Source organism: Corvus kubaryi, unplaced genomic scaffold, assembly GCF_017639235.1.
Source record: "Corvus kubaryi isolate FWS band 111438036 unplaced genomic scaffold, C.kubaryi_AGA036_p1.0 134, whole genome shotgun sequence".
Taxonomy (NCBI): domain Eukaryota; kingdom Metazoa; phylum Chordata; class Aves; order Passeriformes; family Corvidae; genus Corvus; species Corvus kubaryi.
Genome location: NW_024580668.1, coordinates 6,651,369 through 6,671,451, shown reverse-complemented (window position 1 = coordinate 6,671,451; position 20,083 = coordinate 6,651,369). Strand labels below are relative to the sequence as shown.

Genomic DNA, 20,083 nt, shown 5'->3' with positions numbered 1-20,083 from the left:
GTGCACCCACGGATAGTGCACACAGGGATGGATGTGCACACATGGATTATGCACACAGGGATGGATGCGCACGTGGATGCACACAGGGATGCAGGTACACACGGGGGCTTGCACACCCGCTCACACTGATGCACACCAATGCTTGCACACGTACAGGTTTGCACATGGGATGCACACACAGTTGCACACATGGGTAGAATCCACTGCCCCACACCCCCAGGGGACACAGAGCAGATGCCACCTGCCCATAAAGCCCAGGTAGGACCTAGCATCGCCTCCCCCTCTCCCTGCACCCTGGGAAAGCCGGCAGCATGGGCTGTCAGGTTTTCCATTTACCTGTCAAGTACCTTCTCCGTATTTCTGCTGTAACGACCTGCTAAAAGCCCTTTGCTCCTCCTCCCCAGCCCAAAACCATCCGGCCCTGAGCTTTGGAGAGATTAAGTCATAAAAATCGGAAGGGGCTGTGCAGTAACAGCCCCAGCCTGAGCCATAACGGCAGTGAAATCATCCCCAAACTATGTCAGCTCCAGCCGTTTCCAGTCCCACGTCACACCTGAGCCACCGGCATGCAGTGAAAGAAAACACTGGGGGATGGTTTCCTGGCCCCAGAGTAGCTGCATGGGGACAGGGGCAGGGGAAAGATAGAAATAAAATGTATTTTAAAAATATATAAAAGTAACATATAAAATATTGAAAATATAAAAAAAATTAAATATACAAAAATATAAAAATAAAATCTAATGTATAACAATAATACAGATATACGTAGAACTAATATATAAGATACGAAACAAGATATAAAATTATAAAAAAAATATGTAAAATAAGTGGTGTGGGTAAAGCCCATCAAGGAACACCCTTTCCAAATACAGCACCTCTACAAGGTTCAGCTGAGCCCTCTGCCCTCCTGGTGGAGCTGGATCACCCCCTGTGCCTACCAGTCTCACCAAATCTTGGATTTGGAGGGGGACAAATCCTGTCCTGGCCATGGCTAAACCATGATGCTGCAGCAGTGACACTGTGGAGAGGCACCTGCCCAAACCACTGCTGGGTCTCTACCAGCACAAAGAGGTTGGTTTGGGACACTTCTTGAAAAAGTTGATGTCAAAACAGTGAGTTTAGGCGAAAAAGGCTGTGTGGAACACCAAGTGATGGTAGGGGGTGGCATCCTTTGGAGTCTGGCACAGGTCTTTCTGCCTGCTGGTATCTGCTCTGTTTTTTTTTCCTCTCTCCTTTCTCTTCTCTTTTGTTTCCCTGTGACCTGGGGTAGGGCTGGCCAGTGAGGTGGGGCTTTCACAGTCGCTGTGGCTTCAACATGGTGCATCCTTGGTGCAGTTACAGATGAGAATGACCATCCATTGCAGCTTTTTTCCAGTATTTACTGGAGCCCCACAGCAGCGTCCTGGGGCACGAATCACAGAGTGGTTTGGGCTGGAAAAGACCTTAAGGGTCATCAAGTTCTAACCCCCTGCCATGGGCAGGGACACTTTCCATTAGACCAGGTTGCTCCAAGCCCAACCCAACCTGACCTTGGACACTTTCAGGAATGGAGCATCTGCAGCTTCTCCAGGCAACCTGTGCCCGTGCATCACCACCGTCTTTCTAAAGGCTTCTTGTATCTAATTTAAATGACCCTCCTTCTGTTTAAAAACCAAGGAGAGCTGGCACAGCCTGAGCCATGGGGAAAGAAGGGAATTTCTGCTGCAGAAAAGTGACTTAACATTTGCTCCACGATGCGAGGACAGTGGCTCTCCCCAGCACGGCAGGGCAGCTGGGCAAGGACCGGCCTGCTCACCGCTGCTTTGAACCACAGGAAGTGACCGCATCCATGGCTGGAAGGTACCTGGAAGCTGAGGGCTGGAAAATAACTCAGGGCTTTCTTCTTTCCCCCCTCCCTCATCTCCTTCCTCCCAGGCTGCTTCGGGGAGCAGAGCGGGATGGAGCCCATAGCCGGCTGCTTCCTTTCATAGTCATCGGCGGCGGCACAGGATGCTTCTCATTTGGTGTTGTGTTTGTTTGCTGCAGCGCGGGTTCTGGCACCCGCCGGGCGCCCGCCAGCCCTCCCGTGTAGGTAGTGAGGTCATTTTTCCATGTATTCCCCCTTTTTACATACTGTATATGGAAAGACAATGAAGCGCCTTTGTGGCGTTCCATGGGAACGCGTCGCCAGCCCCGAGAGTGGTCCCGTTTATTAGCGCTTCACATTCAACAACAACAAAAAAAAGTGAGTCAGGATTGAGTCCTGTTAACACTAATGTGAATTTAATTTAGGAGAAGCTTGAAAATTAATGTCATTTGTTAAATATCCATTTCCCCTAAAAGGCAATTCTTTGCCAACAACAACAAAAATCCTCCCCTTCTATTCAATTTTTAAAATTTTTTTTTTTAAACAGCCTTTTTTGGTGATATCAGCCTGGTTTAAATCACTCGGTGCTCAAGGAACGGATGCCACCGGGTTTTAAGCAACAGATTGTTGTTTCTCCATTTCAAATTGAACAAAAAAACTCCCTGTAAATCATACAGTGATTCACAGGAGGGGGATGAAGCTCCAGCAAAGCACCAGCAGCTCTGAGCAGGATCCGGCTGGGCATGGTGATGGCTTGGCAAGACCCGCCACTGCTGGAGCCGGGAAGCAGCCAGTGAAGGCCAGGAGGAGGAAAGGCTCCAGTACACAGAGTTTTCTTCCATGAGAGAGAAGGTGTCGGAGCAGCCTGACTCTATTTTTTGGGGGTTTCATGGGAAAACAGGCTGAGCCATGGGGACCGTGCATCGATGTGCTGCCAGCCTGCCAAAACAATGACCACACCAAGGCTCCTTTCAGAGGAGGATATCACATGTTTTATTATATTTTAATCTGAGAACAGCTGCTTTTCCTGCTGGGAGCATCTCCAGGCGGCACAGCGCGGTGCTGTGGGGTTACCACCAGAATCCCTTCCCATCCCATCCCATCCCATCCCGAGCCACCGTCCCGTGCCGAGCTGAGCAGAGCCGCACTCGCAGAGCCCGAGGCGGCTGACAGGGCGGGCGGGTGGCAGCTTGGAAATTAATACATTTGCCAGGTTGTCAAAACATTAATCAACGGATACAAAAATCTGGAAATGGTTGGGACAACATGTATTTGCGGAAAATATGTGTTCACACAACAAGCACACAAGATGGGAACAATTATATGAAGATGTTTTAATAATTAACCAGAATAAAACAGTTTGCTCTCCGTACAGTTCTAGACAATAAAAGTGTTTGCAGTCATGTTTTTCTTTTGTACAAAATTCCAGTCAGTTGTTCCTCAATATTTACATTATCATTCCATTTTCACAAAATATCTCCTTTTTCCCCCACTTCCTTTTTTTTTTCTTTAAATCCAGCTTTGCTACATAAATGCTTTAGATCTCATGGATATCCCTTGATTTCTTTTAAAAAGTCTAATAAAAAAACCCAAAAGACATTAAATACCATTTTATATATAAAAATGCTTAGTAAAAATATAGTTTTGTTGCCCAATTAAAATATATTGCTGAGAATACAGTAAAAACTGTCCTAAAGCCCACCCCTAATGGGCGCCGACTCTTTAACAGCCCTGGCAAAGTCTTTCTGAAAGCTTTTCCCCCCTAGAAGTTCGCCTGTCGTTGGGTTAAATACTGGGGACAGGTCACTTTGGCTCATCCTGGTGTGATTGTTTCAGGCAGGATTTACTGGAACTGGCTTGAAAATGCCCCTTGGAGCTGGCGGGAGCTGGAGCTGTGCCCTGCCGAGGGCTGGAGTGGGGAGCACGGCGGGGAAAGGCGTCTATCTGTGTTATATAGTTATACGGTATATCAGTGAGTTCAGCATGGTCTGTCTCTAAAAAAATTTAAAAAAAAAAATCAAAACAAAAAAGAACAAACAAGAAAGCGATGCATTTAATGAGATACTCTAAATATGATGGAGCTTGTGGTTAAAGGAGGATGGCTTTTTGTTTTTAGAGGAGAGTCGGGGCTCTCCTGGTGCGCGCATTGGATGGTGGGGTCAACCTAACCGGTGATGCAGGGGCTATAGTAAACAGCACTGCTGGCATCGGACAGGGCAGATATCAAACTGCTCTCCTCACAGGAGATGCTTCTAGGAGTCACTTTGGACAGGGAGACATGGTAAGGGAGGCCCGAGGCTTCGGGACGAGTCCTGCTCATGTTCAAATACTGGTCAAACTCGTTGCGGTCAACGTCTGTCCAGAGCTCGGTTTGGTTCAAGTGATCCACGCTCTCCATGTGGTGGGCTTCAGGCGGGGGCGACAGCTGGCCCAGGTGGGCGGAAAGCCCGTTCTGAGTTCCCGAGCACATCTGGTTGTAGTAAAGGCTGGAGGGATGGGGAGTCCTCATGGCGTCGGCCAAGTGTGAGGGGGTCTGCGCGTAGGGCACGGCCACGTCCCGCCCCATGCACTTCTCCTGGGGAAACTCCATCTGGTGATGGTGGTGGTAGCCGCGAAAGGGCATCATGTTGCAGTCATCCTGCATGTGCGGAGGGAAAAACGCCGGCTCGGTCTGTTCCAAGACATCCAAGGGAGACATCTCAGGAGTTGGCAAGCCATAGTTTTCAATATCCGACCCCATGGAGTGGAGTTCTCTGAAGTGGTTAAGTGGGGGAGGCTGGGGGTGGCCCGGCTGGCTGCCGCCATGGTGACTCATGCTGAAGTTGTCACTGCAAGGCTGGGAAAGGTTATGCAGGAGGATATTGGGTTCCATCCTCTTGATTTTCTTGGCTTGCTTCTTTCTCCTTGGGCGGTACTTGTAGTTGGGGTGATCCTGGAGATGCTGGATTCGCAGTCGCTCTGCCTCTTCCACGAAGGGACGCTTGTCGCTGGCGCTCAGCGCTTTCCACGATTGGCCTGGAAGAGGACAGAGAAGCTCTGTGAGAGCAGCTCAGCCACCTGGCACTGGCCAGGACATGGGGACACCCAGGGACAGGCAGAGGGGTGAAGGGCTCCCGCAGACGGCTCGGTACCTGAGCGGGGTCTCACTGCTGGCACAAGAAAGGGCTGGGGAATGGGGTCCCAAGCCAGGCTGTTCCCTTGTCCCAGCAGAAGGCTTGGGCAGTGCCCAGCACTTCAGTGCTGTGGGACAATGGGAGTACATGGAATGGGAATCCCTCTGCCAGGGACAATGGGGGTACATGGAATGTGAACCCCTCTGCCAGGGCTGGGGATTCTGTCTCCCACTGCCCCTTGGTACAGCCCACAGTCCCTGCTTCCCTGCATCCCGCATCCACAGCCCGCAGCTGTGCAGACCAAATCACCCATCCCAAAAACTCACAGCACCATATCCTGAATCCCATATCCCCACACCCCGCAGCCCCGTGTCTCTGCATCCTGCTGCTCTGTCTGGCCATATCCTGCTTCCCGTAGTCCCGCATCCTGCAGCTCCATTTACCCATATCCTGCTTCCCGTGTTCCCACATCCCGCATCCTACAGTCGTGCATCCCGCATCCTGCAGCCTGTATTCCCATATCCTGCATCCCTGCAGCTGTGTACCCCTCAGCCCCGTATCTCTGCACCCCACAGCCCTGTTTCCCTTCATCTTGCATACATGCAGCTCTGTATCCTCACATCCTCACATCCCACAGCCCCACATTCCCACATCCTGTAACACCACATTCCACAGCCCTTGATCCCTGCAGCCCTGTATCCTTGCAACCTCAACTGGTAGCCCTTCATCCTACATCCCTAAAGCTTGTGTCCCGCTCCTCTTTAACCTTGCAGCCCATAGCCCTGCATGTCCCAACTCTGTATCCCACAGCACCCCATCCTTGTATCCCAAGTCCTGCACCCCATACTCTTGGTAGTCTGCATCCCGCAGTCCTATACCCTCGGAGCTGGGCTAGCAGAGCCCCATATCCTTGCATCCTACATCCCGCTGCCTCATATCCATGCAGTCTGTATCCCACAGCCCTGGACTCTCACAGTGCGCATCCCAAATCCCTGTACCGCTTCATCCCACGCTCCCAGCCCTGAATCCCAGCAGCGTATATCCCTCACTCTGTATTTCTTCATCCCGCTACCCCGGACCCCTGCAGTTCGCATCTTCAGCCCTGTATCCCTGCCTTGGACTATCAGAACCAAACCCACCTATCCCTACATCCCCAGCCCCGTACCCCGACATCCTGAGCTCTGTAACCCTGCATCCTGCAGCCCTGCATTCTTGCAGCCCACATCCCCAGACCTGTACCTCTGCATTCCCGTATTCCCAGTCCTGTACTTCCACATCCCTGTCTCCTCAGCTCGATACCCTCCCCATGCCACAACCCTGTACTCTTGCAGCTGGAATCCCCATCCCCATATCCCCATGTCCCTAGCTCTGTAAGCGTGCATCCCACAGCCCTGTACTCTTGCAGCCCGCATCCCCATCCTGCACCCCCGCGTCGCCGGCCCCGGAACGCAGCATCCCCGCATCCTTAGCTCCATATTCCCGCATCCCCAGCCCCCCAGCCCTCCTCCCGCTCCGCTCCCGCTCACCCAGCATCTTGCTGAGCACGGCGTTGTGCAGGTCGGGGTTCTGCTGCGCCAGTCGCTTGCGCTCATCCTTCGCCCAGACCATGAAGGCGTTCATGGGCCGGCGGATGCGGGAGTCCTCGGCGGCCTTGCCCTCGGGGCGGCCGGCCGGGGGGCTGTATCCATAGCCCGGCTCGGGGCTGGGCGTGCGGCTGGGGGCCGCGCCGGGGGCCGCGCCGCCGGAGCCGGGGCCGAAGGCGAAGCCGGGCTCGGGGCTGGGCGTGCGGCTGGCGGGGGAGGCGGCTCCCGGGGGGCGCGGGAAGGCGAGCCCGGGCTCAACGGCCGGCACGGCGGCGGTGACCCATGAACAGTCGCCCCGGGGTTGCGATATCTCCTCTCGGCAGTAGTTAGACTCAGATATATTCATTCCAGCTGGACAGCACTTTGTGTCAGACCCGACCGGGTGCCGGAGAGAGAATCGGGTCCTGCCGCGTCCCACCGGGTCCAGCACCGCCGAGCAGCCGCCCGCCGTTCGCCTCCCTCGCCTGCCTTCGGGGGACTCGGGCTCGCCTGCGTTTGTTTTGGTTTCTTTTCTTTTTTTTTTTTTTTCTTCTCTCTTTTTTTTTATTTTTTTCCCCCTTTCCCCCCAAAAAAAACTTTTGGGATGATGCTGGGCTGGAAGGGGCAAAATATAGCCGGGCTGGACCAATCAGCGGGGCGAGGGGAGGAGGAGGAGGAGGAGAGGGAGAGGAGGAGATGAGGGGGAGGAGGAGGAGGAGGAGGAGAAGGAGGAGGAGATGAGGGGGAGGAGGAGGAGGGAAGGGGGGCGTCCCCAGGCACCAGCAGGAAGAGCCACCCGGGGAGGGCCGAGCTGGGACCGGTGTGGACGCTGCTGCCCCGTTCCCTTCTGTCCAGGGAGGAGGGTTGTTAAATTTTTCTCTGACTTTTTTTTTTTTTTTTTTTTTTTTTTTTTTTTTTTTTTTTTTTTTTTTTTTTTCTCTTGGTCTTTCTTTATGTCTTCTTTGTGTGTTTTTGTTTTCTCTTTGCGAGGCCCTTTTCTGCTCCCTGTGCCCTGCCCTCGCCCCCCACCACCCGCGGTGCCGAGGCAGGGAAGCATTCAGCTTCGCCTGCCAGGCTGTGTGCAGGAGCACAGGGATGTTCAGGGCTCGGCGTTTATTTTTCTTACGACTGACTCCGTGTGTGTGTTTTGGCCAGCGTTCCCCATCCGGGGCTGGGAGCAGCCCTGGGGTGAAGGCAGGGGTGAGCCCTCTCCCCCCAGCAATTTTCTGTGGGAATTTCAGTGTCAGGCAAAGAAACTGCTCCTTGAGCTTAAGTGCCGTTTACATGAAAAACGTTGTGTTTTCTAGGGACTGTGGAGGAATGGGGGGTTCAATGATCGTGGCTAAACCCAGCCTGTGGAGATGCTGGGGCTGGCACGGCTGTGCCATCACTGCACATCTTGGGCATGGCCGGGTACCCACAGCACGCTGCCATCAGCTGCCACAGCAAAGCAGCACCTCCCCTGCCACCAGGTCACTGCTCCGCTTGCTTGGCTGCCATCCAGCAGGAATTTGCAGTGCCAAGGGTCAGGCTAGGTGGTCTGAAAGTCCTTCCTGCCCTTGGCATGGGGAGTTATGAATTCTGTGGGATCCATTTGCAATCAAGGAGATTGGCTGGCACACTGTGCCTGCCCCCTAAAATCCCTGGGGCAACTGGGCTGACTTGAAAGAGATGTCCCAACTCTGGGTAGCTGCCCCCAAGACCTCTCTGGCTGTGGATATGCCCTAGACCCCAGCCTGAAATGTGAACCTCGGCGTTAGGAAGACTCGGGGCACTGGGTTGCGGAAGAGCCCAGCTCCAGCCTCTCACAGCCGTGCGGTATTGCATGCCATGGTTTCTGTGTGTCTGGAAGTGATTTGGACAAGCCAATCTGCTGTTAACCCTAAACAAAACAAAGGCCTCCAAAAAAAAAAAATTAAAAAAAATCATGTCTCACTTATTCTTCAATCATCAGCCAGGAGCGACAGAGGTTTCGGGCGAGATTTCCTTCACGTTCCTGGAGCTTCTTATTAAAATTCTGAAAGTGCAAATCAGCACCAGTCCACAGGAGAGCCCACACAGCTGCAAGGAGTCTCCTCTCCTCTCTCCCCCATCCAGAGGGAGCCAGAGCACTGCTCTGCCGGAGAAGCAGTCCCTGCCGCCATCCGCCATCCGGAGCAGAGCCCCTGGAGGCTTTGGCTCTTTGCCCCTGCCCTGGGAGAAGCAAGGTGGGTGCTGGGAGAACTGGGGACCCTCAAGCCAGGGCCTGTGGCTGCGTGTGGAGTGAAGTGAGCAGCCTTTGGGGCAGACAGTCTGGGCAGCTGGTGGGGACATCCCCCTTCTCCCAGGCTTCAGCCAAGCATGCGGTGCTTTCCCTGATCACATCCTCTCTGTGGCCTCCTCCATGGCCCTGGCAGAATTCATGGCCTCCAGGTGGGCTCAGAGTTGTCCTGGAGCTGGGGTTGGACTTGGTGCCACCAGCTGGCATTGGGGATGTGGTGGGTATGAGCTGCAGCAGGGTGGGAGTGGGGGCAACTCTGATTTTCCTAGCCCTGGAATGATGTTAAGTGCTGGGGCAAACCTTCCCCAGGGGAGGCAGAGCCTCGTGTCCTCCACGCTTGCTCTGTGCAGCCACTCCAGCCCTGGGCCTCCTCCACATGGCATGACCATGGGCTCAGGATGCTCTCCCTGTTGCAGGGGGCAGAGATCAGGATGGTGCTGCTGTCCCTGCTACAGTGGGATAGTTTGGGAACTCCTGACCATGGAGCACAGCTGGGCACTTTGACCCTCAAGTTCACATGAAACCCAGCCTCACACTGGGTCTGCAAACCTGGTCTCACAGTGCATTTGCTGTTGGTTCTGCATCATTATGAAATCATTAAGAAAATAAAAAGGAAAAAAAAAAGGAAAAAGATAGATAAAAGGGAGCAAATAGAAAGGAAAAAAAGGAATGGGGGGAAGAGCCATGGAGTGTGGCATGGTTTTTGGAGGAGACAGAGCAGAGAGGTGAAGGAGAGCTGCGAGGAGGATGGAGCAGTATGCAAAGCACTCAAAAATGCCTGGATGCAGAAATGCCTGGGTGCAAAGCACCCAACATATCCCTGGGCCAGCCTGGGAGGAGCCTGACTTCAAGCACAGTGCCACCCCACTGTGCTGCCCTCCCCCTCCCCACAGCCAGCACTGCAGAGCTTCACTCCAGAGAGCGAAAGCCCCCTCACCCAGGGGTGGGGTGAAGTTAGAGGGTCTGTGCCCGGCTCAGCTCTCCTGGGAGGTGGAAAAAGCACTCCTTCCGCCCTGCTGCCCACAGGGCTGGAACGTGTGGTGCTGGTGACCCACTGGCTCCTCACCAGCCACATCTGCAGCCACACGCAGGGAAGAAGCTCTGGGCATCCCTGGGCAGAGCCAGGATTGGTGCATGCCAGCTGAATGACCTCTCCCCATGCCCTCCTCGATGGCCTTGTAATCAGGCAAGCTGGACCCCAGTCCAGCAGACAGCCTCGGGAGTTGTGTATTTTTTAATTTATTTTTTTTCATTCCCTCCCCAGTTTTATTGAGCTGGCAGCTGGCTGACCCCACCTCGGCCCCTCGTTTCCCTTCCTAGCATCCCGCGCAGCCCAGCACCACACCTAGCAGAGGAAGCGTGGCGGGACGGCCGCCTCTGCTCCCCAGCACAAAGGCATTTTCCCTCCCCGCCCCCAGCCCGCCCGCTCCCAATTATTTCTCCCAACCAGGTCCAATGCCGAGCTCCCATCCAGCTAAAAATAGATGTGGCACCACCTGGATCATCCCAAGGGGCGTTGGGGATTTGAGGGCTCGAAGAGGGGCTGGTGGGGATGGGAAGAAGGGAAGACCGTGTTGTCAGCTGAGCTTGATGGTTATTGCTGCTGCTGCTGGCTGCGGGTTGGAGCAGTAGCCCCAGGCTGAGGCTGTGTGACCAAATCCAAGGGACTTGCCCCCAAAATTTGCATCCAGGTGACAGAGGTGGCGGGTGGATGCTGGCAGGACCCTTCAGCACAGCAGAAGCCAGGCTCCAAGCTGTGGTGGGAAAATTGCTTTGTATCCTCATTTTGCAGAGGGTGCAGGGCAGGGGCAGGGCCAGGATGGGTCTTTGGGCCTGGGTGCAAGTGCTGCACCCTCCTCTGGTGCCCAGCACTGCCCTCCCTCGCTCACACAGACCAGCCTTGCCTCTAGATGTGTTCACACCACTAACTGATTAATCACCATACAATTACCAGCAGTGTGTGGCTGGTGCCGTTGTGTGTCCAACTGGATGAATGAGGTATTTCACAGGAAGGGATTTGTTATTAATTATAGCGAATAATTATCATTAGGCCACACCGGACATGCCCCCGGAGCAGTGCAGCCAGGTGGGATGTATGTGACCTACACCCACACCTGCCAAAGGAGATGGGGATCCTCGGGGTGGCCACGGGGAGTAGGGATGTTCCTCACACAGTTTGGGGGGACCTGTGGGGCATGGCCCAGGCTGGTGGCTCCCCCAGTGCCTTGAGAGGTGCCCCTGCACTGGCGGGTCCCGTGGGCTCCCTTGGGACTGGGGCTGCTCCAGCCTTGCTGGAACAAAGGCTTCCCAAAGAAAGGCGCTTCCTGGAGAGCAAAGGACTCAGGGTTGGGGCTGTCTGTGAGACCTGCTGGGAGGCTGAAGTCATCAGCTGGGAAATGCTGTGTTCTCCGGAGCCTCCCTTTCTCCAGGGTCCAACTCAGTGCTCAGTTTCCTCAGGCACAAATAGTTCAGTGGGTCAGGCAGAGCTGGAAAGTGCCGAGCAAGGCTGCTGGGGTTCAGCATCCGTGTCAGGAGCATCCTGGCTGCAGCCATGTGCCTGTACAAGGGTGGCAAATCCCCCGTGTCCCCAGGCAGGGACCAGACTCCCACCCAAGTGGGGGAGAGTGGGAGGTTGTGCCACTCCCAGTCCAGGGAATGCCCAGCTCAGCTGTTTTCTGCTCATGTGCTTTTTTTTTTGGCTACCAGCTCCCTCTGACAAGTGAAGGGCACTGGGGACAGCAGGAAGGTGTCCTGGGCTACAGTGGCTCTCTGTCTGGGTGCTCACTACCACTCTGCCTCGCTGCCAACTGCACCAGCAGGTCCCCAACAGCTGCGGGAGCTGAGCTGGGATTGCGGTGTGGGCTCAGTTGGCCGAGCCTGGCAATCAGACACCGCATCTGAGGAAGCAGAGAAAGTTGTCTTTATTTTCAGCTCTTTTCAATAACCAGAGGTCAGCCTTGTTTATACAGGATTATAACTGGAATGACAACAGCGATATCCATTGTGCGAGCAGCAAAACCCACAGCTAACCTGAAAAAGCTGTTTGCTCTGCATGGGTGCAGCCACTGCAGCCTCCTGGGCAATGGCCAGAGACCTTGGGCCTCCCCAGGGCTGTCCTGCCTCACCTTCCTCTGCTTTTGCTCTGCCACAGCTCCTTCTGGCCCAGCCGACTCCCTGGTGATGCTCTCGCCATCAGCTCGGGGTGCTGCAGTTCCAGCCACATCACCCTGTGTTTGCTCCCCAGGCTGCTCTCTGTGAAACCCCAGGTGAAGCCCTCACATCCCAAACATGAGTCGAACTGTTGCAAATCCCACCCATGGTGCTTATGGACACTAAATCCAGGGAAAGGCTTCGGCACAAGGAGATCAGAGCATGCTGGAATGCGCAGGGCACACGCTGCCCGGGGTCGCTTCCCTGGCAGCTGATTGCAGGAGCACTCGTCGCTTTAATACTGAGTTCCCATCACAGAGAGAGCCCATGCTTTTAGGAAGGAAAGTCTTACACTTCTACCAACTATTTCAAGACTCCCATAAACACATTTTTGGTTGAGCATTAATGAATTACCTCAATGCAGAGCTACTCATGCCAAATACATGAATACAGAGTGTAGAAAAGCCGCTGAGAAGCAGATTTGGCTGCCATTCAGCTGCTCCGATCGGCACAATTTCTCTTCTTGATTATAGCAAGAAAATGCTCCCTGCCTGTGGCACTGCATCCTCCCAGGAACAGGCAGCTGGCTGACAGTTGGGCTGTGCAGAGCGTGGGCATGCGGGGGTTATTCGCTGCTTCCATCGCTTGAGTTGGCAGAAAACACTGCTTGCTGGTGTCTGTGCAGGAGATGCAGCCAAGAACCGGGATCCTGCTCCCTCTGCATGCCCAGGCTGGCTGCCTCGGGATGCCTGACCTCTTTTCGGGTGCTGAGGAAAGGAAAACTGCAATTAGAAGGATTTCTGAGCCTGGATTTTTTGGGAGGTAGGTTGGAGCTGCCCATCTGTGGCCCTGCAGCATCACCACAACCAGGCCTGGAGGAGGAGGAGCCCTTTGCAGCATCCCTGGAAGTGACAACCTTCGCCAAAGCTTGCAGCCCACCCCATTGCACACAGGATCTTGTGGCCACTCCTGTGCTTCACCAAGGCTTTTGCCGCCCAGCAGAAAGAATGAGGATGTTGCTGAGAGAACCTCACCTCACACAGACAGGGAAATGCATGTGGAAGAGAGGAATTTTTGCTCAGAGTGGGGTAGATGCTGCTGTGGCTCCATGCCTCAGTTTCCCCATGTGTTGCACAGGGCATGGGGTGACCCAGCTTCTCCTTGGGCCCTTTAGAGACAACAATCTTCCCAGCAATGGGCAGGATGTATCTCTGATTGAGTGCTTCTATCTTCGGAGAGAATTATAATAATAATTACAATAATAATAATAATAATAACAACAACAATAACAACTAATAATAATTACAATAGTAACATTAAGAATAAAGAGAAGGACCTGAGAGCTTTCCCTCCTTGCCAGCAGAGGAACAACTTTTGCTTTTAGGTGCTGCATTGGGGACATTAAGGGAAGGGAAAAGGGATGTGCTGCATTTGCAGCTGAAAACCCCAAGAACAGTGACATCCCTCCCATAAATTGGCCTAAAAATGAGATTTTAAAGCTTGCCACAGGCAGCATCGTTTTCTTTGCTTTCTGATTTCAGAGCATCCTTTGTGCTGCAGCTCGGAAAGTGGCAGTGAAATCCCCCAGCAGCAGAGCTGGGGCTCAGGGATGCTGGGAGCAGTCATGGAGGGGTTCGGCACAGGGATGCAGGCTGGGATGGGGAGGACGGTGCAGACCCCCACGGCTGTGCCGATGCTGGGGATCCCCGCGGCTGGCGGAGCGCAGGGGGCCGGGGCAGGAGGGAGGCGGCAGGGAAGGGCTCCAAGGGAAAGGCTTTGTTCGCGGGCCAGCCGGGAGCGTGCGAGGGCCTCCGGGCTCCAGCGTTTCTCCTCCACTTCGCTCCTGCTGTGTGCGGGAGCCGAGCCAAGGTGGAGCACGGCGGGGTGGAGCGGGTCCCTGAGGAAGGCAGGGGACAAGGGATGGCCGTGCATTTGGCCCTTAAATTGCCTGGGAAAACAGCTCTGTCTTTCCATCTCCCCGCAGGGCTCTTCTCTCACCCAAGCTGAGGCTGTTTCCCAGGCTGCTTGCCCTGAACACCTCCACCTCTGCCCTTTGCCAACGACCCCTCTTCTTGGCCCATGGAGCCTGCGGATCTGGAAGCTCAGGGGAAGGATAAGGAAAGGCTCACGACAGAATGGCCCTTCGTGGAGCGCTCGAGCTGGAGAAATAAGGTTAAAGGCTCTTATCTGATGGAGCTGCAGCCTTGCCAAAGCCTGTTGCTATCAGCTCGGGACACATGTACTATTGGCAAAGCTTCGGGGACACAATAATACAAACAGTTTTCATTGTCGAGTCAACAATGATGGGAGAAGGAGCCTGGTGCTATTACCGGTATAAAAGGCACTGTAGGAAAGCTCAGGACAGGAGGATGCAGTCAGGATCAACAGCAGGGTTTAGCAGATTACAGTTATATTTGTATTCGGGAATGAGAAACCTTCCATCCCCAGTGGGCTGGAGCCAGAAGGATGGAGCCAGCGGTGGGGGTTTAGGCTGCAAGGAAAAACTCTTAGAGCAGCACTGGAAGCAGCTGCAGCAAAGTGCTGATGGCAGCGGGTTTGGACAAGGGCAGGTTTGCAGCTCCTCAGCCCAAGGTTGTGCTCTACTCGTGAAGAGTCACTCAGGGAAAAAACTCACGGCTGCAAGGCAAGGGAGGCGGGGCAGCAACAGCCCGAGGCTTGCACGATCCTCCACATATTCACTACAAAGTCTGTTTATTTGGAAAAGCCAGAGTGTGCAGGGTGTATGGGTGACATGGCACACACTGTACCCAGACCCTGCTGTCGCTTGGGTAGATTTGAGGATGGTGAGGAGAAGGTTGGTGCCTCCACAGGGCTGGTGCATGGAGGCCAGGCAGTACCTGTGTGTTTCACAGCCATCCTTCCAGTACCTGTGTTGCTTCCCTCCACATTCATTCTCCTCAGCCTTCCTGGCCCCTGTCAATCTAAATAGGGCATTTTTGGAGAACACACACTCCCATGCCATCCCATACCCTCAGATGTGGATGGCGAGGTGATGGGGAGCATGACCTCTGTTGTGCCCATGGTAGTGAGGAAGAGGATGCAGGTTTGCCACCTGTTGTGCCATGGTGGCAGGAGTCAAGCATCTATCTATCTATCTATCTATCTATCTATCTATCTATCTATCTCAGGCACAAAAGTCTCCCCACCATGGGGGGCCGTGGGAGGCTGAAAAGCTGGACAGGAGGTCAGGAAATTGTTGGCTAATGTCAGGGACCGAGTGGGGCCAGGGTGGTCATTCCCACCGGGAGCAATGATGTCAGGCGGTGGCCAGGGCCAGGAGGCAGGAAGCCCAACGCAGCCAGCGAGTCTGTCCTCCTTGGACTTCCCCATGTGTTTTCATGAACAATGCACCTCGTGTCAGGGACACTGTGAGGCAGGTCCTCCGTCACTTGGGTCACTGCAAGGCTCATCCTCTTGCACTGGGGACACCGTTGTGCTGTTCCAGGTGCTGCTCTTCGCTCATGTGGGCTCTGGGATGGTGCTGGCATTGCACCTTTTGCACAGGGATTTGGTGTGTCTGCTGCATCGCTGTGAGGTCTGGAGGTGATAGCTCTGCTGCTGTGCCCCGCTGCTTCCCTGGATGGCACATCTGGCCTTATGTGAAGGGCAGACAGGCTGGTGAGATCCAGAGGACGTGCTTGGAGAGAGAATGGCCATGCCAGCTGCTGGCCTTCTCCCACTTCCAGCTCAGCTGGGACAGGTTACATACGCTGCTTCAAGCATCCAGCCATGCCTGCTTGGGTGTCCAGATATTCCATCTGGAAGTTGAAAGAGCAATTACCCAAATGTGACAGGAAAGGCTCTGGCAGACTGAGACACTTAGGCAAGCTGTGAGATGTGGAAAAGCCTCTCCAGGCTGTGGGTCCCCACTGAGGTGAGGAGTATCCATGGCCCTGTCTCTACCCTCCCAGCCCAGGCAGCTGGGACTCAGTTTTGCATCTTGGCCCCTTTGTGAACTGAGAGGGCATTTAGAGCAGACAGGGGCTGCAAACAGGGTGGCTGGGACAGGGCATGACACCTGGTCACAAACACCAAGAGGGAGAGGGACTTCCTGAGAACAGCGACCTCATGGGTGGCCCCAAGGACTCGAGCTCGGCCTCTCCCTCCACCCCACCCAGCACAGGCTTGTTTTCACAGAGGTGCCTTCGCGCTGGGGCTGCCGCAGGCTGCGTTTGCCAGCGGCTGGCAGCGATGGCTGTGCTGGTGCCGACAGGCCGGCTGGCATGCTTTCCCCCAGGGAGGCTTTAGCAGAAGGCTGTGCATTTCTGGGAATTGTGTTGGTTATTGTTCGAGCTGCAAGTGTGCGGCGTGCTGATGAGATCAGGGCTCGGTGCTCAGCGCTGGGGCAGTGGAGCCGCTGCAGAGCCGCTGATGGGGCGATAAGCGGGAGAAGGTTCTTTTCTGTGCTCCCATCGCTGCGGGGAGCAGAGGGCACGGCACAGCCCCGTGACCTGGCTCTGCTCGATGAAGGCAGTGAGGATGAAGGCAGTGAGGAGGGAACACGCTGCCTTCGCCCTCCGGCAAACCACGACTGAACTGCTGAGGTTATTTCAGAGAAAAGGCCCCAGCCCTCCTCGCTGAGCCTCTCCTTCCTCCCTCTCTACCCATCAATCCGTGTCTCCAGCCCCTCTGAGGTCTAGACCCCAATCCTGTCTGCTCTGCCGCATGCTTACTCCTTTGCTGACAGGACACAGGTCCTGTTGATCCCGAACTCTGTGGGAGAAAGTATCAGAGCTCTGCTTGCAAAAGCACTGAGAGGAAGGGGCTGGGGGTTCGAATCCTTTGCAATCCTTTGCTGTGGCTGAGCTGAGAGGTGCCATGTTTGCCCATGAGAAGCCAACCATCCTCCTCCTCCTCAGGAGGATGTCTCCTTCCACACACAGTGGCTTTTGACACAGAGCAAGTCACGAGATCCCAAGGAGGTCAGACCTGCTGCCACAGAGGGGCACTGCCATCTGGAGAGCTTCCCACTGCCTGGGTCTGGAGATCGCACGGGTGAGCAGGGACAGCATAGGAAATGCTACATGGGAAAGCCCTGTGTGGGAGCCCAGGAGCCCCTGCCTTCCCACAGCAGACTTATCAAGGCACCAGTTCAGCGTGGTGCTTTCCATGGGCCAAAAGGGAAGTGCATACACACCAGACTTCTCGGGGTCAAGGATGCTGGGCAAGCAGTGAGAGGAGAGGCTGCAGGGGGCAAGGGAGGGAACCAGGGCGTGGGGAAGGAGACACAAATAGCAAAATGAATGGCTTGAACTTCCTATGTTTTATGGAGGTGAATAAAAGGAGACAGAGAGGGGGAGAGAAAGGAGACCCGAGTGCCTGCACAGACTCTCACGCTCACACATGCCAGCCCAGACCCCAGAAACTGCTGGTGGCTAGTGTGGGGTGGCAGCCTGCACCCACTTGGCTGGCACAGCTCTGGGCTGGCTGCTTGTCTGGCCCAGTGTCCCCTGGGGGCATCTCATGAAGCGTGACAGACTGCAGCTTAGCATTTATTCCTCTCCCTGTCATTATTATTTTGAACAGCTGCCAGTATAATTAAAATTGTTAGGAGGAAGAGGTTTAGGGAAAATCCAAAGTGTCTCAGAAGAGCATCTGCAAAGCTGGAGGTCCAAACTCCACCCTGGCACTCGCGATGAGCAGGGCTCATGGGAGCCATCATCTCCTCCGCATCCTCCCTTCCATGCTCCCCGCTTCTCAGGGTGGCAGAGGCTGGGCTACCACACAGGGTGGTCCTAGCCACATTCCCCTTGCAGCTGCTGCCTACTGTAGCCAAATCCTGCAGCCTTTCCTGGTGTAGGACTTGTCCCGGGAGGTCCAGATGGCAGTGTCCCCAGGCACGGGTGCTCACCTGCAGCTCCAGGACAGATGCAGTGGGGGGATGTAGGGAGTAAAGGACACGGAGCGTCTGTGGGCTGCTCTTCCAGAATGGCACGGATGGATCCTGCAGTATCTCCTGGGAACCATGATGCTTTCTGCTGCGTTAGGAAGGCCTGTGCCACAAGACGAGGTACGGAGAGGCCCCTTGGCTCCTCAAAGGAGAAAACAGGATGGTGTGGAAGACAGAAATGTAAGTCACCATTCATGCCACATTCCCCAGGTTTCCTAAGTGTTTGAATGGAGGATTTGACTGCTTCAGGGTCAAATGTCCCCAGTGCTAGGGCTAGGAGATTAAGGACATCAGACAGCTGCAGCAAGGAGGGGAAGAAAAGGCAGATCCCTGCCTCCATTGCAGGGCTGGCGCAAGTGCATAGTTAGAGGATCCAAGTCAGGAGACCTCCAGCCAAGGCAGGCTCATGAGGGTGAAAAGGAGGGGAGACACATCAAAACCCCTCCCCCAAATTAGTGCTGCTCTGGCAAAGCCTATGGCAGCTGCTCCCACCTCCTGCCTCAGGGTCTTCCAGCTACTGATTGTTCTTCTCTGGATAGGGTCACTCATTACCAGCTCAGAGTCCAGTGTGTCACCCAGGACAGCCAGTCGTCCAAGCAGTCACCCAAGACTGAAGTCCTGGAGACCTGAGCACCCCTGAAGTTATGGGGTGTCTCAGGACAGAGCTTCCCTGGGGGTTTTGTGGTGGGTGGATGGACAAGGCAGGCCCAGGAGGGCCTCTCATCTCTGCTTTTTCCAAAAGTGGACCAGACCAAGCCTCTGGTGGTTGGGAGCAGAGAAAGGGTGGGGTTTGGTGGCTGATCTCCAAATGACTTGAACTTACTGGGGATACTGGAAGCAGGGAAAGCTCATCCAACTTGATCCAGCCCATTTGCTGTGTACAAATCTGCTGAGAGGCCCTTGGGAAATACAGTAGCCCAGTGGAAAAAACAGGTGAGATTTTGTAGGGTTTTATTTTGCAGGAAACTTCTCCTGGCTCTCCCAGCTCTGCCTGCCAAGGGCAGCTGCCAGCAAGGCACCACATACAGAGACTTTCAGGGTGTCTCTTGGTGTGCAGGGGTCAGCAAAAGCCCCCTCCCAGCCTCTCCCTGATGGACTCGCCCCTGCTCTGTTTTTAGCACATTCAAGTAGCTGCTTTCACAAGAGGTAAAAGAAAGTTCATGGATCCGTTGACAGATCACCCCAAGCGGGAATTTCTCTGGGAATTCCTGCAATAGCAGGTTGGCTCCCGCGGAGGTGGAGTTTCCTCTGGATCTACCTCCACCCAGGCTTGGGGAGCGCTCCGGCCACCGGCTCCACACTCGGAGGGCTGGGCTGAGCGACGCCACCGCTGCTTCCCAGCCAAGGTCAGCCAGAAACCCTCCCTGCTCTGCAAATGCCTGGCCTGTTGTGTCCTGTTAACCCTTGGGAAGAGCGGAGCCGCAGGCCAGCAGGGCACACAGGGGCAGGGGACATGCCTGGCAGGCACATGGGGCTGCAGGCGTGAGGATTTCGTGCCATTCTGTCCCTCGGGGACCCCCTGCCAAGCAGGCAGTGGTGGGGCCTGGGCGAGGCTGGTTGCCACCACAGGAGGCCAGGGCTGGCGGGGTGATGGCTCCTGCTCGAGGCAGGGAGCGACGGGGTGACGGCGCTCGGCATCAGTGACTCTGTGCTCTGGAATCTGAGACACGTCCTCGGCCATACTTGTGGTCAGGAACCATCTTTGCATTGCAGCGACACAAACCACACTCACAGTGGCAGCAGTGCTGCTCGAGCGTGTCTCTGACGCCAAGGACTGGCGGGACCCGACCCCACACACAGGACAGGCAGCTTCCCACTTCCAAGGACCTTCAGAAGGTCCCCTTGTTGGGACTTGTTTCCTCCTCCCTCACAGAGGTGGGCCTCTCCAAAATGGCACCCCCTGACTCCACAGCCAGACCCTGCCAAGGGCTGGAGGATTTCCAGGTGCTGCACAGACTCCAGACTGTGGGGTGGAGGGAACTCGCGTTGGCAAACATGGAGCCAAGCCAAAAAGTTTCAAGGTATCATGCCAGGGAGAGGGCCTGCGGCTCACATTTGGTCTGCGGCCACTTCTGCTGATTCAGGGATGAACTGATGCGTCTCACACATCCAGGGAGCAGCTCTTGCTCAAAGGGATCCCAGAGTTCCACGGTACTGCTATACAGAACAGCAAGCTGGCAGCTGTAGGTACCTAGTGGGCAGATTCAGGGGTCAGCCACCCTTCAGAACTTTAGCACTGAT

General features: G+C 55.0%; 1 protein-coding gene and 1 long non-coding RNA gene across 2 annotated transcripts; one reads left to right on the top strand and one right to left on the bottom strand.

Moving 5' to 3' along the window:
- Positions 1 to 3,091: 3,091 nt before the first annotated feature.
- SOX18 (SRY-box transcription factor 18) lies at positions 3,092 to 7,116 on the bottom strand. Its single transcript, XM_042047309.1, has 2 exons — positions 6,486 to 7,116; positions 3,092 to 4,861 (listed from the first exon to the last, which is right to left on the bottom strand). Exons 1-2 carry the CDS (start codon positions 6,886 to 6,888, stop codon positions 4,011 to 4,013), a joined length of 1,254 nt encoding a protein of 417 aa, XP_041903243.1. The 5' UTR covers positions 6,889 to 7,116; the 3' UTR covers positions 3,092 to 4,010.
- A 374-nt stretch (positions 7,117 to 7,490) lies between these two features.
- Positions 7,491 to 18,738, top strand: LOC121673699. The gene is made up of 3 exons (XR_006019287.1): positions 7,491 to 8,728; positions 13,916 to 14,103; positions 17,880 to 18,738. It is a non-coding gene; the product is annotated as an uncharacterized LOC121673699 (long non-coding RNA).
- The last annotated feature ends 1,345 nt before the right edge of the window (positions 18,739 to 20,083 follow it).